Raw genomic sequence first — 16,003 nt, 5'->3', positions numbered from 1 at the left:
TGTAGTCAAACCAAAGCCTGCGCGTCGTGCTGTAGGTGCTCGTAGTCGCCCGAAGCCTGCGACGCCTCCTCCGCCCGTGCGAACCCACACTACACGTAGCGGCCGCACCGCCACCTTATATAAATAATATATATAGAGGAACTTGATCGCATATGTCTATAGAGTACTCCACCAAAGACTTTCGTAGTAATAACTATTGTACGTGGCTCTGTAGCCTCATCTCTGTGATGGGCTTCAAGGCTCGGAGCGGGCGTCCGGTGACTCCGGGCGTTGGGTGCACGGACACTGTAGTTGAGTGTGGGGGTCTCGTTCAGAGTTCAGGACATGGTTGCGCCCAGATTCAACGATTTTCGGCAGGACAGTGTTGGATGTGCATTGCTAGACTTGCTGTGATTTATCAATATTTTTTGTTGTTCTTTCTCGGACATCCTCTACCACTGCATTCTCAGCGTCCTTCCCCAACCTTCCGATTCTCAAAATGGCTTGAGCAGGTTCAAATCGTGAGTCTGAACTTGATACCCATCAGCCTGGTAGCCGCTGGTGAAGTAAGATGCCGCTTGAGCGTTCCCCTTCATGGTCCACAACATCCAATTGAGAATAGCTTTGCCGAAACGCCCACCATCCGCATCGCCAAGTGTACCACCATGACCAACTGGAATGTTACCCTTCCAAGAGGGAACACCAGCTGCAAGATTCTTGAAGTCGCGCTCACCCTATAGTCTACGTTAGTCTGTCCGTTGGCAACGAAAATGGGTAAATGTGGCAAAACTCACATTCTGGAACGCGATATCGCCCGAGCCGCCCAGTACAAAAAGCACCGGCTTCCTCCAGTCCCTGGCCGCGCTGGTGTTTGACAGCAAGCCTGAACTGATTACCCCAATGGTGTCCACACGGCTATCCCAGATATTGTCGATGGCCTCAACACCACCGCATGAAAAGCCCGCAGCCATGATTTTGCTCGCGTCGACATTAGCATACGCTCCCTTGCCAGCGTTGTTGGTCACCCAATCAATAGCCTGTTTCATGGTCTGCGCATTGGAACTACCTCCGCCATTGGGACCGCCCTCAGCGATGGCCAAGAAGCCGTAGCTTGCAATGTTCTGCAAAAGAGCGGAGTTCGACCGGCCGTCAGTACTGCACGCGCCGTTGCCCCAGACGAGTACGGGGAGTTTCTCCGAACCCGTGTTTTTGGTTGGGTAGTAGATTGTGTGGCCTTGAAGGGAGTTGTCGGTTTTGTACGTGCCGGGAGCATAGGGGCCTGCTCCGCTACCTTGCTGTCGAGCCTCTACATTGAGCGGCGATGCGACACTGGTGTCGAGAATCACTGCCGCAATGGCGAGGGTGAATGTGTACTTCATGGCTATTCAAGATGCGATCGGATCGGGTAGGATGCGAATTGAATCAGTGAGCGGTGCCGATAACTGCGTCAAGCGTAGAGCGTCTTATATACTCAAAAAGGTCCTTGTTGTGCTAACAAGCCTATGCCCATTTCTTTCCACCTCATCTTGGCTGATGAAAGCATACTCTCTCACACCTGCAACCTTTTTGATTGCGAGGGGATAAAATCATCGCGCCGACTGCCAATGAGTGCTGCGCATGTATACTCTGTCGGGCCTTTATCGTCTGGGATGACACCTGAACCTGGTGGGCCGCATCATATACATCCGGGGTTGCAAAGTCACACAAGCACTCTTCTAGTAAGTAACTATGCGCTAATTGGACGCGAGTGTTCCAGCTTAATATGTAGTGGGTGGACAAAAGTCTTGGCCGGTGGTTAAGCTTGCTAGCTAGTAGCCGGATGAGATCTTCGGGAGTGAAACGCAAGATCGATTGCGGGGAATCACATCGCGTATCGATACTTTAATCTCGACTGTTGCGTAGGCACAAGCATTGATTTTAGGCGGGGCGATTTCAGGTATACTCTGTTCATATAGGAAGTAAAGAGCTTGATGAGCTTGTGTTTGGTTGTTACGTCATGGTGGTAGTATGTGTTAGCGGATATCGTGAATACCGGATAGCAACATGCGATGTGCTCATGTTCAAGAGAGTGATACGGCCACCGAGAAAGCGAAGAGATAAGAAATGTATTCGTTGACGGCCATGAAGTTGCGATTAGTATCGATCCCTTTACCAAGTTGGACATCGAAGCATCGTAACTGATCCGTTCTCGGCCGCCGCTAAATCTAAGATCTCATCTATCTCGACCTTCAGGCTCTCAAGCCTCGCGGATATATGCATGAGCATAGCACACCGCTGCTGTAACGAAACACGAGGGTTATGATGGTGGTCTCATCAGATGACCAATTTGCCTCCCGATCGATAGGTGTGAGCGAACCTACGCGACACCTGGGGTGAATGCGCCATACTCCCAACCATTGAATGTTGTTTTTCCTTGGACACAAACAGCTGTCCTGATTCACGTCATCCCAAGCTCTTCTCCATTTATTTAGACTATTGTCTGACCGCGACATAGTCTACTTCTGCGGACAATATTCATCAACCGCCCTGTGCTCGCAATCTCTGCCACCATGCTGCCAGCACTGACTGTCCCAGCCACTGATAGTGCTAAACCAACTGTAGAAACACTGATCGATGTATTTCGTCTCATTCTCGCAGTGAAACAGACAGCGCGGGCAATATTCCTTATACCCACCAGCTTCAGCCTCGCAAATCTCCAGAAGTGTCGTCGGAGTAGGAGTAGGTGTTTGGCTAGTGCTCGTTACGAAGCTACTGGTCGGAGATGGTGTTGGAGGTATACCCCAGTTCTGTTCGATACAGTATGAATTCCCCAGTATGAGTTTGCAGCCATCAACTAAACTTGGGTTCTGTTGAATGCGTTAGTGTGAGCAGAGTGGTTCTTGCAACGTTCTAGTCATACGTATGTTGTCAGTTGCGCCTCCGTGATATACCAATCTGTACTTATACTGGCGCAGGTGTCGTTCGCTACGGCCACATGCCACCACGTGCAGTCCACGATGGTATCTGGCGATGTGGTGGTCGGAGGGTCGACTTGATATGCTCCACTGAGCAATGGTAACAGGGCGAGACTGAGGACGAACAAAGCTATCATGGTGCTAGCCTTTCAAGATATGAGATGTAATTTCTGCTGCTGGGAGAGCGATAGTATTCAGCCAGAAGTGTGGATGATCAGACCGCTTTATACCATTGAGCGGCCTGCTCACAGAGTTGGTGGCGCTGTACGCAAGAAGCAAGCTGCCCGTGCGATAGATTAGCTATCAAACCCATGCCAGGCTGCCACAGAGGCTGATGAACAAGGGCTTTGAAGATATCGTACAAACACTCGCTTCTCAGGGGAAAGGGCTGAGAGCTTGCTCAACGAGGGAATTAGCTGCCTGGAAGGAGCAAGAAGCTCATAGGGTCAGATTCCCTTGGGCGCCTGATGGACGGAAAGATACCAGTTCTAGACAAGGCAAGTAGACCGTGCCTGCAGAGCTTGAGCTCGTACGGCAACGAGAGTTGATATGTTGGGGACCACGGGGCATGTATCCGGAAAGCCGACGATGGTCTTCACAACTGTGCCCGTGCGTACAAACAGCCTGTTCTCGCCGTCCCGCACGATAATCTACAACATGGCATGTATTTGCGCAAACACGTGTGGTGTTACAGTAAGAACCGGGCAGTAGCTTCTTAGCCCTATCGCTTCTATCTCGTCTGCCGCAACCCTGTAGCAGCGCTTTTGGGCTTTGGCCCGCGCTTAGGCGATGCAGGTGCGTATGCGTTTAGAACAGCACTAGCTTGAAGGTAAAGTTACTAGCATGATCGCTTACTAACGTAAATAATCAACTTAAATATCTTTGCGTTAAAGGCAGTATGGTTCTTACAGTTGGCGATGCGAGTGGTTTTGAGTTCGCAAGACTACGTCTACACGCGATTTCGAATTGGTAATACTGCAAGTCTTTCTTTGTACTTTAAGAATCTTGGGTTCTGATATCGCTTCCCCTAACTTTGTTGTGACAAGTTCTCCTAGCTGTTTCTGTTTTATACATAGAAAGAACGATAAGCGTCTACTAAATGTCCAGAGTTACAAGATGGATGTATGAAATCACACTCAGTTTGCGAGTACAACGATGCTAGTAAGTTCTAGGAAAGCATCGTGGAGCCTTTGAGGCAGAACAACAATCACGTTCTAACAAGGGACAAGTATGGAATGCGCATCATGATAAGTCGGCATTTGCAAAAATGCCGACGAGCAGGCAGCAGAGCACAACTGTGTGGAGGCCCAGCGACATCTATTTTTAGCGAGCAACTAACGCGGCCCCATCAGCCTTCTCCCCCTCATTCTCTCCGCCCAACACGTTCTCACAGCAACAGATATGCAAAACAGAGAGAACATAGGCATAGTCACGACTACACTAACGAAACTGATTGACTACTCGAGATCTCAGGTGCACTCTTTGTTGTCGACCCAAGACAAGATCCCCCTGTCCGCTCAGCCTCAGTGAGGTCATCATTTTCCTAGTGTATGATCCCACACTGTTACCTTCTGCACAACCTTCCTCATACATTGAGACGGATCCGGAAAATCCAGTCATGAAAGGCCGATTCGAATACCAGAAGCTCTCTCGTGATGGACGCGAGATAAGACTCCTCGAGCTGCTCCCAAGCAGTCACCATTTGAGCAAAATCCGACCCGCATGTCGGACTTTCCATACTAGTCTTGATAGTGGTCGGCCATTCTTGGCATTATCATACGTTTGGGGAGATGAGAATAACAAAAGAGTTATAATAGTGGATAAACGTCCATTCCGGGTTACGCGCAACTTGTTTGATGCGATGATGGGCTTGCGAGAAACAGAGAGTTTGATCGTATGGATTGATGCTATCTGTATCAATCAATTGGACGATGAAGAGAAGGGCTGGCAGGTCGGACTCATGGGCGATGTCTATAAAAAGGCATTTGCAGTCCTCGCTTGGCTTGGAGCACCAGCTGACCATAGTGATGCTGTGATCGACCATCTGAACATATTGGGAGAACAGGCTGAAGCTTGTGGACTGCATAATGGACCTGAAGGGTGCATGCGAATCTGGCAGGCAATTACAACAACGCCTTCATACATGGACGACCCTGCCAAGATCGTCTTACTGGATTCGCTTGACGAGCAGTCATTACTGGTGTCCAAGTATGCCCTGGGGTGCCTTTTGCATTATGTCAGTGATTGGGGGTCGCAGAATCAAGTACTTCGTGCGGCCGCTTTGAATAGTCTTTTTCGACGGGCATGGTGGGGTCGTGTTTGGGTTTTGCAGGAAATCGCCCTTCCAGAACATGCTTACTTCGTTTGCGGAACGAAACGGATTTCTCGTCGCAGATTTCGAGCTGCTTTCAATGCATACTACGCTTTGCGTCACATATTGGCGTTGAAGATACAGCGACAGCAAGCTTTGACACTTTATGAAAAGAAGATCTTTTTCACGGCATCACACAGGGCTTTCGTCATGCTTTTAATGTCTCATGTGTTTCGGATAGAAAAATTTCCATTGGTGGCATTGCTTCGTGCAACTTGCGTTGGAAGTGTCCACCTTCTTCAACAAGAGGGCTACCAGCATCTCGAGTCCACGAATCCACGAGATAAGATATTTGCTCTCTTAGGTCTTGCAGGGGACCAAAAAGAGCTTGAGGCATTAGGTCTTTTTCCGGACTACCTGAAGTCCAAAGAAGAAGTATACATGGCAACCATGGTTGCTCTGCTAAAGCAAAACCATATCTCGATGCTGTCAATTTGCCGCGCCTCTGGAATACGAAGTATACTACCTTCGTGGGTACCGGACTGGTCTACGCCTAATCCACAAACCCTACAAGATGTGAAACCGGACCACCTCACTCTCTACCCAGCATTCAGTGCGTCCGGGTTGGAACGTCAATGTCAAGTCGTTGTTTGCAAAGAAGACCAAGGAACTGCCAGAGTATCTCTCCGAGCTACCATCTACGACAAAGTTCTCGAAGTGGGCGATGTTCCCAGAGTACCTGGTACGGGGACCTGTATACTTTCAGTCCATTGGCTATACGAAATTTTACGGCTTACGTACGTTGCCAGGGATATCTACAAGGATTTCAATGAGCGCTTGCATGCAGTAGTCAGGACCTCACATGCAGCTACTGGATATGGGGATGATGCGGATCTGAAGAGAGTTGATCGGTATTTTGATGCTTTACCCATCCTCGAGGATGGAATCGACCTCGTTTCCCGACAGGACATGAAACAAGGCCTTGAGCGTTTCTTCGCTAGTAAGAAGGGAAAAGACGGGCTCAAGCTCATACGAGGAGATCCGTGTAAACTTGACCGAGAATTCATGAGACTCACTGGGGAACGATCACCTTTTGTCACTATGAAAGGACACCTAGGCCTGACCTCTCGGTGTGTCCAATATGGAGATATCATCGCCGTGATTGGTGGAGCACAGGTTCCATTTATTCTTCGATGGTGTGACAACAGAAAGTACAAGATCGTTAGTGAAGCGTACGTGGACGGAATTATGGATGGAGAGGTGGCAGCAAGTAGCGAATGGGAACGTATCGAGTTGGTGTAATAGTATACATCATAAGCTATTTATCGAAGACCAATACCAATACGTACAAATGGCTACTCAGATTTGAAGCAGAATAGCTTATCATCATCTCTGATTACTGTTCTATATAGTGCTATACGATCATGTGCTATCATGATTTTAGCGGAGTTATAGCAGATTCTCGCTATCTAATTGAAGTGGCTACTTGCTTATAGAGTATTTTATAGCTTTATTCTCATTTAATCTTTATCCATTAGAGCGGCGCATTGTGTGTACTGCCACGGTCGCCTCGTTTCCAGCCGGGAGACTTTTGGCATTAAGAAGATGCAACAACCAGGAATCACACCGACCTGATGCAGTAACAAGCTAACAATAACAAGCAGAGAGAGTGGTAGGATTCATCAGCATGTCGCAATATCGCGATCCACCTTTCTAAACCGCAACACTCCGTGCCCTGTCCGCCCCCTTTCAAATCAACAACGCCGCAGCAAAACTAGCGAACCAGGATACTGCGTTCAGAAAGCTGAACGCCTGTGCATTATTCCACTTGCTGTAAAGGCTATTCCTCAAACTCATTTCATTCCAAGCCCATATGCTGCCACAAGACATAGCATTTTGGTACCAATCTTGCAGCAACCCGAACACAGCGAACCACGCGCTGCAGAGAAGAACGTCACCGATTACATTCACAATGTGTGAAGTGATGGGGAGAATCCAGGTCAGGGAAGCAATGAGCGATATGATGGCTATGACCACGCTGTAAGCGAGGCGGCCGTACGAGTCATTGTAATACTGGTGCTGTTGGTGGTGCAGGAGGTAAGATGCTTGGACTAAAACTACTGCCACGCAGACGAATTGCGCGAAGTATAGGGTAATGGAGGTGAGACGGGGGATGATCATTCTACTGCCACACAGAATTGTTGGGTTTGAGCTGTTCGATTGTAGGTATACATCCAGGCTCGAGGTGACGGGTAGACAGCAAGATTGGTGGAGGTGTGATGAGTCCAAGGCTCTCGGATGAGGTTTCTGCGTCGTTTCTTGCTTGCGTCCTAGATACTGTGCACTTTGTTTGATTCCGGGTTAATTCAATGTCCAAACGATCGCATAGATCTTCCATTAGTTGTGAAAAATGAACGTATGATGAGGCTGATGCAATCGCTATTAATCACGTAGCTACAAACTAACAGCTTCTGTTTGACAATTGTGATCACGAACGTGTTATTGAACTACCAACACAACATCATGCCCAAGACCGATCATCATTCCAACGCGTCATAAATGCCCTTCTCCGCCATGAACCACGCAGGAATAACTTTGGGATCTCCGTTCGGCAAAACCTGCGATGCGAGCATGCCCGCAACTCCCTTCTCCCTGTCCACCCACCAGAAGCAGTTGCACAGGCCCATCCACCACAGCGTGTTCGCCCCACGACCGGATGAACCAGGCTCGATGGTGATAAAACCACCAAAGCCCCATCCTTGAGGAGGGTTGCCAGGCTGAGGATACATATCCGCCGATTGATTGACCAGCAAGGGGTTCGCGGGTGGAACGTTGGAGCGCGCAAAATCGGGCTGAGATGGAATTTGGTTCTCCCACAAGAGATCTACCGACTCCTTCTTGAGGATGCGGTTTTGTGTTTGTGGATTTGTTCCGTCGTTCAACAGAGCAGCAAGGATCTTAACATATTCGCTCGGCCTTGACCAGAGTCCTGCGCCGCCAGATTGCAGGAAATCCTTTTGGTTTTCTTTGGCGCAGGAAAGAGGACCGTTATAGAGATGTTCTTTTTCCTTGAGTGTACCGTCGGTCTCACGTTGGTGCATGTGTGCCAAATTCTTTTGAGCATCCTTGGAGGGAAACATGGATGCGCCTTCTGTGGCGATGCCTACAGGCGTGAAGATGTGCTCTTGGAAGTACTCTCCTAATGTCTGACCGGTGACGCGTTCCAGGACAATGCCCGCCCAGTCCAAGTTGATACCATATTCCCACATGCTACCTGGCTGGTTCACCATCTTCGCGTCGAGAATATCCCGCTTGTCGCCACTGCTCCCTTCGATGCCGTCCGCTTGGAGCCTCGGATCAGCGAATCGGTAGCCAAATCCTGCTGTATGGCTTAATAGCATGCGCATCGTAACACCCTTCTCTTGCTCAACGCCGTTAACACCATCGGCATACACCTTCTTGTCAGATAGTTCCGGCACAGTTTTCTTGATGAACTCAGCATCATCCAAAGGGATCTTGCCCTGCTCAACAAGCTGCAACAAAGCAATAGCAGTGACGAGTTTCGTACAAGAGGCAATCCAGAAGATAGTACTTTGAGAGTCTATGGGCTGATTAGAATCTACCCCCAGCGTACCTGAAGCATGTTCGACTAGTGTTTTGCCCGATTTGTCGATGGCGTGGAAGGCGAGACCAGGTGAGCCATCCTTGACGAAGTGGTCTAATGTGCCCTTGATACCTTCGACAGCCTTAGTGGAAAGGGGCATGATGGGAGGTGTTGCTTAAACAATTACGTGGGAGATGGAATACAGAGGCCTGTAGGTATGGTTCGCATTTCTCTTATAAGAGATTGTACAATGTACCGAGGGTAACAACTTCCCGCTTTCAGACATGCTATGCTACATTCAGACAAGAGTAGGCGAGGTGCACGGCTGGTTGTGCGAGAAGAATGCGAAAGTCACGCGAAAGACCAATGGGAGGTGATGGGCACGAATAACCGAGCAGGGCGAAGCCTCAAAACACCATCTTGTTGATATTGAACCTATCAGTCGTACATGCCGTCATGGTGGAAGACCCTCGCCCAACCGCGCTACCCCGCAGCGGGGTATCAAGTGGGTTGTTCGTACGGTAGTGCAAATGCGAGGCTGATAATAGCCGCTAAGAACACCCGTCCGCTGTAATATTACACGGCTAAGACTTATGAGCCAGCTCATGTGTTGGTCCATGGAGACAATATCGTCTTGTTGCAGCTTGAACATACTTCACCTCGTGTGTTCATCATTCGCATATGATTCGATATAGTCGAAATCTGGAGATGCAGACGAGTGTCTGTATGAGCTCCAAAGTACACTGGAGCTAGACAATGTGATGAGGCGTTCAGCCTCGCTTTAGTGCTGACTTCAGCTCTTTCAGGGCAGCCATGACCAGAGGAACAGCAACAGGTCCTAGTAAGGGTAAGTACACAGCGACCTTGTGCTCATCGGGAAAGTAGACCTGGCCGACCATGGAACGCTCGAAGAAAGCCTTCTCAGCCTCCACCTCAGCGGCGCGGGCATGTTCTAGGGCGCTCGGGAAGCGGCCATCTCGAAGGTAGTCGCAAGCTTGTTGCAAATGTACAATAGTTTCTTGCGTAGAATGGGCGACATTATCCGGGACTGGAATAGAAGGAAGCTTTTGATACACTTGAGCTAGAGCTCCCAACGTAGAAGATGCCGAGAAAATGAGTGATGCAGCTCGGACGCGTTCGAGTGTCGAGATGCGGAGGGGCAATGAAGCTGGGTTCTGCGGCAGGCCAAACAACGAGATGAGCTGATTCGAGAAGGTGTGCATTGCCGGAGCAAGCATCTCAGCAGTCAACGCAGGCGGCGTGTTTGCCTCGCCCTCCAAGTTGAGGATGTGCACACCACCCCATTGCGGGATCAGCCAGCTGTTTCCAGCGTTCTCCTTGACTAGGAGTGGAGACTGCGTGTGGTCCGGTACATATAGGATGAAGTTAACTGTCGGGCCCTCACCAATACTGGGACTGAGGGGCCACTCAGCAGCGTTCACGAATCCACTAAGATCCTCCTTACGAAGGGTCCATGCTTTTGTATCTTCATTGTATTCTGGCTGGCGAACGGAAGGGGCAAAGGTCGCGTAGAGCTGTACTTGGGTGTCCACGGTGAAGTTGCTGATGGCCGAAAAAGCGTCAAGAAGAGGGCTCATGTAGGTTTGGAGTGCAGTCTCGATGTCCCACTGGGAAGGGGCATATGAAGGGCTAAATAGGGAGAAAGTCAGGTGGTATGTTGGAGCATACTTCAATGCGCGAGTGGACTGGCGTTGGAGCTCTGCGGACGTCTCTGGAGAGAGCGCCTTGATCTTGGCAGCATGTACGCCAGAAGTAGCCGATAGCACGTGCGCCAACTGGGCCTGCTCTTCAGCGAATATGTTGTGTAGTTCCTGGGCGAGGAATGTGGCCAGACTGGAGCCGGTAGACGACTGCGAAGGGATCTGGTTCGGCGAGTAGTATACGTCTAGCGTTGGCGAATATGGCTGGAGGTGTGACCGAGGCGTCGCGCCCGTTTCAACAGGTATCAGTCGTATGACTAAAGCCACGTCCCTGTCATCGCTCTGGATGCTTGTTCCGTCTCTAATCACTTGTTGCGAGGCATTTGGCTGTAACGGAGAGTCGGCGAGCATCAATCGGAGATGGTGCGCGGAGAAGTCGTTGATATCGTCAAGGGCATGCTGTGTCGTGCGAAGAAGGTGTTGCGCGTCCATAGAAGGGATCGGGGCTTCTACTGCTATCCGCAGAGGGAAGACTGGCTTACAGACCTGCTATGGTGTTAGCATTCTCACAGATAGGGCGCGAAACTGCAGAGTTCTATACCTTGCCCTCAGCCCAGTTCGTCATATCCTGTAGGGGCAGCTCCGCCCTGTAAATGGCTGTTGTTTTCAGCCATATTGGTAGGCCCAGAAACACCACTACAGCCCAAAAGGAGAAGATGGATAGGCGTCGCAGCCATAGGCTCTCCTTCGTCTCTGGAGGAGGCTGCTTGGGTAGTTTTGCGACAGCTGTTGGCGTTGAAGAAGACGAAGAGGTCGTCTGCTTCAATTCGTCCGCCAGCGACGCGTCATTATCATTTGGTGCCGCCATGTTGCGGTGGAGTTGTTCACTGCTGTCACTTCGGGCAATGCCGCGCTAACACGCGTGTCCGTGCGCGATCTAGCCTCCATTCACGTTCAACGTCGTTTACATGAATAGGCTCCAAATGCCTCACTCGAATGTAGAATGTCCATTTGCAAGATAGTAGAACCAAGAGAGAGACTACATCATTGCCTGTCCATGAATCCCGTAAGCCTTCTCATCATGAATGCTATGTTTTCCAATAGATCGTTACACCTTCTGTTACCCCTTCTTCACGCCTTCGTACGTTTAGCTTGCCAATCAAGCGACACTTTATCGCTCAGATTCCTTCCGTCTCTTGTCAGCACGCTGAAAATAAGCCAATACTATTTCTTTCAACTGTTGGGTTCATATGACCAAGCTTGGCATCTCCACGTGCAGTTACTGCCTTGGAATACTTACGCCCCGTTCTATCTCAGCGGCGGAGTGGTTCAGACTGCACCCATATCTCCTCCACCTTTCTTCCACACTCCCCAACCCGCTTAATTTAGCAATTAGTCGTTGTTCAAAACCTGCCACAAATAATTACCAAAGTCTTTACCCAGCCACGACACAATCTTCGATCTATAAAATGACCACCAGTGTGGTTCCCGGCTTTTACCGCTTCTTCTTTACATGGTTCGATCCAATCGTCGCTATCCATGCCGCTTATAACGACTTCGTGGACCAAGAATGGGTTATGAGTTCGCTTGTCCCAAAGGAGCTTCGCAGCGAAGGTGTCGATCGCAACTACCGGTTCATCTTCCAGCAAGCCGGGGGCGGGATGTTAGGGATAGCCCTCCTCTCGGGCGGCCTTCTTCGAGCAACCAACGATCTGAAGGTCTGGAGATACATACAGGCTGCCACGTTACTTGTTGACCTTGCATTCATTTATTCGGCCTGGGATGCGTTCAGGGTACAAGACCGGTTGGAACCTTCGTCATGGCGAGGCGAAGATTGGGGTACTGTTGTTATTATAGCATTAGTGACTTCCTTGAGAGTCGCCTTTTTGGCTGGGGTACGATTCAAGAAGACGCATACAGACAAGGCCCACTAGGCGATCGGTAGAAGACGCGTTATTCTGTATGCGACATCCGAGGCACAGCTTTCAATTGGGGAGGTTTGGCGATCTGGACTCCACCAAAAGAAAGTAATAGTCAAGCGGGCCTAAGCTGCAGGGCAATTGAGTTTCAGCTTATATCATGTGCTTTCTAGCGTACAGCCTCTTGGCACCTGTCGAGAATTCAGAAAACATATCCAGCACGCATCGAAGGACATGTATACAGCAGTTGATCCAGTGTTGGTTGAGAGCAACGTAATCTCTGGTTGTTCACCCTCGATGCTTCGCTCGTGAACGATTGGTCCGTGCATGTCAGTTAGGGAATGCAGGTACCGTCCGGACTTCGTGTCGTTGAATCTCATTCATTCAGCAGCCACCCGAGTCCCCAGTAGAACTGTGCCCTAGATTGGCTCTTTACAGTTTACAATGGGTGTTTCAGAGACGCATGCGATCGAGGTGGTTCAGCAAGGGTCAGGGCACCAAGAGCTTCGATCTACGTTCTGCCCCGCCGGCTAGTCTACTTTCAGCCACCAACGGTCCGTGCTATGCGGGGTTGCATGTCTGGGGAATGAGCTCGAGTGACGCTGTGCTCACGAGATCTATAGCAGCTACCCCTCTCAGCTGAGATAGCTTCGCTCCTTCCCACTGCTTCCTTTCACGACAACTTCATGCTCACTCCTACAACTTACTCAATTCACTTCAACTCACATTCTACATCAAATCATTCACAATGAGTGCAATCGCTGACAGCACCGATGGCCCTGTCGAGCAGGTCAAGGTGCTGTTTGCCCTGTTTCCGGGCTACAACACGCTCGACGTGGCAGGTCCGCTCGAGGTTCTGAGTCGCTCCCTCCAGGACGCCAAAGACAAGTGTAAGGCAAAAGCTCACTCAATTGATCCTTTGTTGACACAATGTAGCCAGTAAAGCCTTCAACTGCCAGTTCGTCGGCACCGCAGCTGCCATGACATCCGTTCAGGGCCTCACCATCAAGGCAGACATGGACTACGAGGTTAGCCTACATGTACGGAGCATCGCAACTTACGCTGACATTCGTCCCAGGACGCCAACAATGAGCTTGAGGACTTTGACGTCGTCATCGTCCCCGGTGGTGAGGGTGTCTTTGAGGTCCTCAAGAACAAGTCTGAGCCTCTCGATCTCCTCACCAAGTACGTCGAGCTTCAGGAGAAGAGTCCCAGCAAGGAGCGCACCATCCTTGCCATCGACGTCGGTGCCCTGCTCCTTGCTCAGCAAGGTATGCTAGAGGGCCTTGCCGCTACAACCCACCCAGACTACTATGTCCGTCTCGAGACCATCTGTCAAGACGCGGCTAGGCGGGACATGTCCGAGCGTACGGATGTCATGGAGGAGCGCTACGTTGTCAACAACGCCCGCTTTGACTTGGGCGAGAACCCCGACGACAACCCGTAAGTGAACACCAGTTTGCATTGGTATGCATCGCTCACCCTTACAGGTACATCATTAAGAAATCGCGTGAGCCACCGAGCGCTCCCGAGGGCACCAACATGGGACATGCTCGAAGGAAGTCGATCGCTCGCAAGGGCAGCAACGCTTGGCGCGACTCTCGCCGTCGCGAGTCGATTGCTAGGCGTGCATCCATGCCCCTGGGCGGTATGCGTGTCATCACCACCGGCGGTGTGACTGCTGGGCTCGATGCCAGCCTATACTTGGTGGGTTCTTTGGCTTCCCACGACTCGGCCCTGGAGGTCGCTCGTGCTATGCAGTATTCTTGGGTCAAGGGCGTTACGGTCGACGCGATCGATGTTTGAGCTACGGCTCCCGCGCGACGAGCGAAGGCGTTTTGCGAGGAAAGGGTTGAACAGTGATCATCTGATCGGGTCATCTGGGACATGTCGGGAATCCTAGAGATTTACCACGACGAATCATGTGAGGATTCATTGAGAAGTATGTAAAGAATCAAGAAATTCTGAAAGAGCTACCTGGTAGGGTGATGTGTAGTAGTAAGAGATGTTGGCGGGGAGCTGTGCCGAAGCTGAAGCGTCTCCACAGCTCCACTCCACCTCGGGCAACCGTGCCTCCGTTGTTCGCGCTCGCAGGCCGAACCATCTGCACTACAGCTTACCTAACTCTCGCCTTTCTTCATGTCCCTATATGTACAGATTTTAGACACTCATCGATCGTCATGTAAAAGAATGAGTTGCATTGCAGTACTGGTCTCTTGAGCCAATCTATTACAAATACCCAGATCAGGAAGACGCTATCCGTACTATCAGCTGGAGTGTCGGCCGTTTCGGTGCATCAAGGATTCGTCTGGAAAAGAGACCGAGACACTTCCTTGTCGTTGCAGCTGCAGTATGACTGACACATAAGCAGTAACACCCATCTCTTGTGAAAGCCTACGAACCATTGAACGCCGGCATGCCGTCTTATCACAGTAATCCACACAGAGATTATCCACGGGCGTAGCTCACTGAACTCAGCACCTCTCACCTTGAAATCATCAAAAGCAAAATGGTCTACTCTTCTGCTCCTCGGAATGGTTTCGGCACTGGGCAAACGCTAGATACCGGCGCGACCCTTTGGTCATACCCGAGGTATCGCTCATCACATTGCTGTGAACCTTTTGGCATCCTGCGGGTAACCCTTGCTTACTGTTCTCATCTGGCGGTATCTAGGTATGCTGTTTAAACCCGCACTCATGCTCGCTGTGCTCGGTCTGACTGAGTCTTTGACTCTTGATGGTTATTTGCCTATAGGAGCCAGAATATGGACATCCTGCTAGACTTTGAGTGGGAGAATTGGAGAACCCACTGCTAGGTCCAGAACCTGACTACCTATTCTACTGACTCAAAGAACCGAGTTGTACGTTATCGACTGGACCGTCCAATTGCTGGATACTCTATTTTCTTGTTACCTTGATGTTTTTGCGTAGGTTTCTTTGCGAGCATGTCCCCCATGCTGAAACAAGGCAGACCAATTGCTAGATACATACTACAATCAAATCTGTGCAGACCAGCAAGTTCGAGCAACAAGCAGTGAGCAGCAAGCCATCAAGCTGTTACGCTGGGTGTGCTACCCGACCTCCATCAACCAATCATAGCCGATTAGTGACATGCTTACCTAAACCTGACCGCTTCCCCGTGCATCTTCCCCAACGCAGCCGCCATGTCTTGGCCACGACAAACCTAGGCAAGCCACAAATGTCGCAACACATGGACACGATGATTGGACGATATGCGTCCATCACGCCTTCTTCGCGACTGAAGTGTCTTGGCTTTCTTGCGCGTATCTGTGCATGCGCGCGCCCAGGAATAATTTCTAGACAAATATAACCGTCGAGCTATTTCGACCTCAATCCAGCTTCTCATGCTACAACGACGCACACAAGTAAACATCATCGCCAATGCCACTTCAGTCTCTAATAAGTTCGCTCCGGCGACGTAGCCATCGCGCTGCACCTCCCCCACCTCATCTACAAGCAAATACTCAAAAGATCGAATGGCGTCTATTGGACGTCTTCTCACGTATGTGGGATCTGGGCTTCACCGCTTTTGGGGGTCCGCCTGTGCATTTCCAG

At 50.3% G+C, this 16,003-nt stretch overlaps 5 protein-coding genes across 5 annotated transcripts; 2 read left to right on the top strand and 3 right to left on the bottom strand.

Moving 5' to 3' along the window:
• Positions 1–473: 473 nt before the first annotated feature.
• Positions 474–3,070, bottom strand: ALTATR162_LOCUS8572 (uncharacterized protein; the record flags this gene model as incomplete). The annotated part of the gene is made up of 4 exons (XM_043316205.1): positions 474–713; positions 774–1,360; positions 2,654–2,825; positions 2,879–3,070. 4 exons carry the CDS (start codon positions 3,068–3,070, stop codon positions 474–476), a joined length of 1,191 nt encoding a protein of 396 aa, XP_043172140.1.
• Positions 3,071–7,784: 4,714 nt separating this feature from the next.
• On the bottom strand, positions 7,785–9,008 carry ALTATR162_LOCUS8571 (uncharacterized protein; the record flags this gene model as incomplete). Its single annotated transcript, XM_043316204.1, has 1 exon — positions 7,785–9,008. One exon carries the CDS (start codon positions 9,006–9,008, stop codon positions 7,785–7,787), a length of 1,224 nt encoding a protein of 407 aa, XP_043172139.1.
• Positions 9,009–9,618: 610 nt separating this feature from the next.
• On the bottom strand, positions 9,619–11,377 carry ALTATR162_LOCUS8570 (uncharacterized protein; the record flags this gene model as incomplete). Its single annotated transcript, XM_043316203.1, has 2 exons — positions 9,619–11,055; positions 11,111–11,377. The coding sequence occupies 2 exons, from the start codon at positions 11,375–11,377 to the stop codon at positions 9,619–9,621; spliced, it is 1,704 nt and encodes a 567-aa protein (XP_043172138.1).
• A 601-nt stretch (positions 11,378–11,978) lies between these two features.
• Positions 11,979–12,443, top strand: ALTATR162_LOCUS8569 (uncharacterized protein; the record flags this gene model as incomplete). Its single annotated transcript, XM_043316202.1, has 1 exon — positions 11,979–12,443. The coding sequence occupies one exon, from the start codon at positions 11,979–11,981 to the stop codon at positions 12,441–12,443; it is 465 nt and encodes a 154-aa protein (XP_043172137.1).
• A 733-nt stretch (positions 12,444–13,176) lies between these two features.
• ALTATR162_LOCUS8568 (uncharacterized protein) lies at positions 13,177–14,234 on the top strand (the record flags this gene model as incomplete). The annotated part of the gene is made up of 4 exons (XM_043316201.1): positions 13,177–13,318; positions 13,365–13,456; positions 13,507–13,871; positions 13,919–14,234. The coding sequence occupies 4 exons, from the start codon at positions 13,177–13,179 to the stop codon at positions 14,232–14,234; spliced, it is 915 nt and encodes a 304-aa protein (XP_043172136.1).
• Positions 14,235–16,003: the final 1,769 nt, after the last annotated feature.

The sequence above is a fragment of the Alternaria atra genome, assembly GCF_907166805.1.
Source record: "Alternaria atra isolate CS162 genome assembly, contig: 29, whole genome shotgun sequence".
Taxonomy (NCBI): Eukaryota; Fungi; Ascomycota; class Dothideomycetes; order Pleosporales; family Pleosporaceae; genus Alternaria; species Alternaria atra.
Note: the sequence above shows the minus strand (reverse complement) of the source record. Positions and strands in the feature narration are given on the sequence as shown.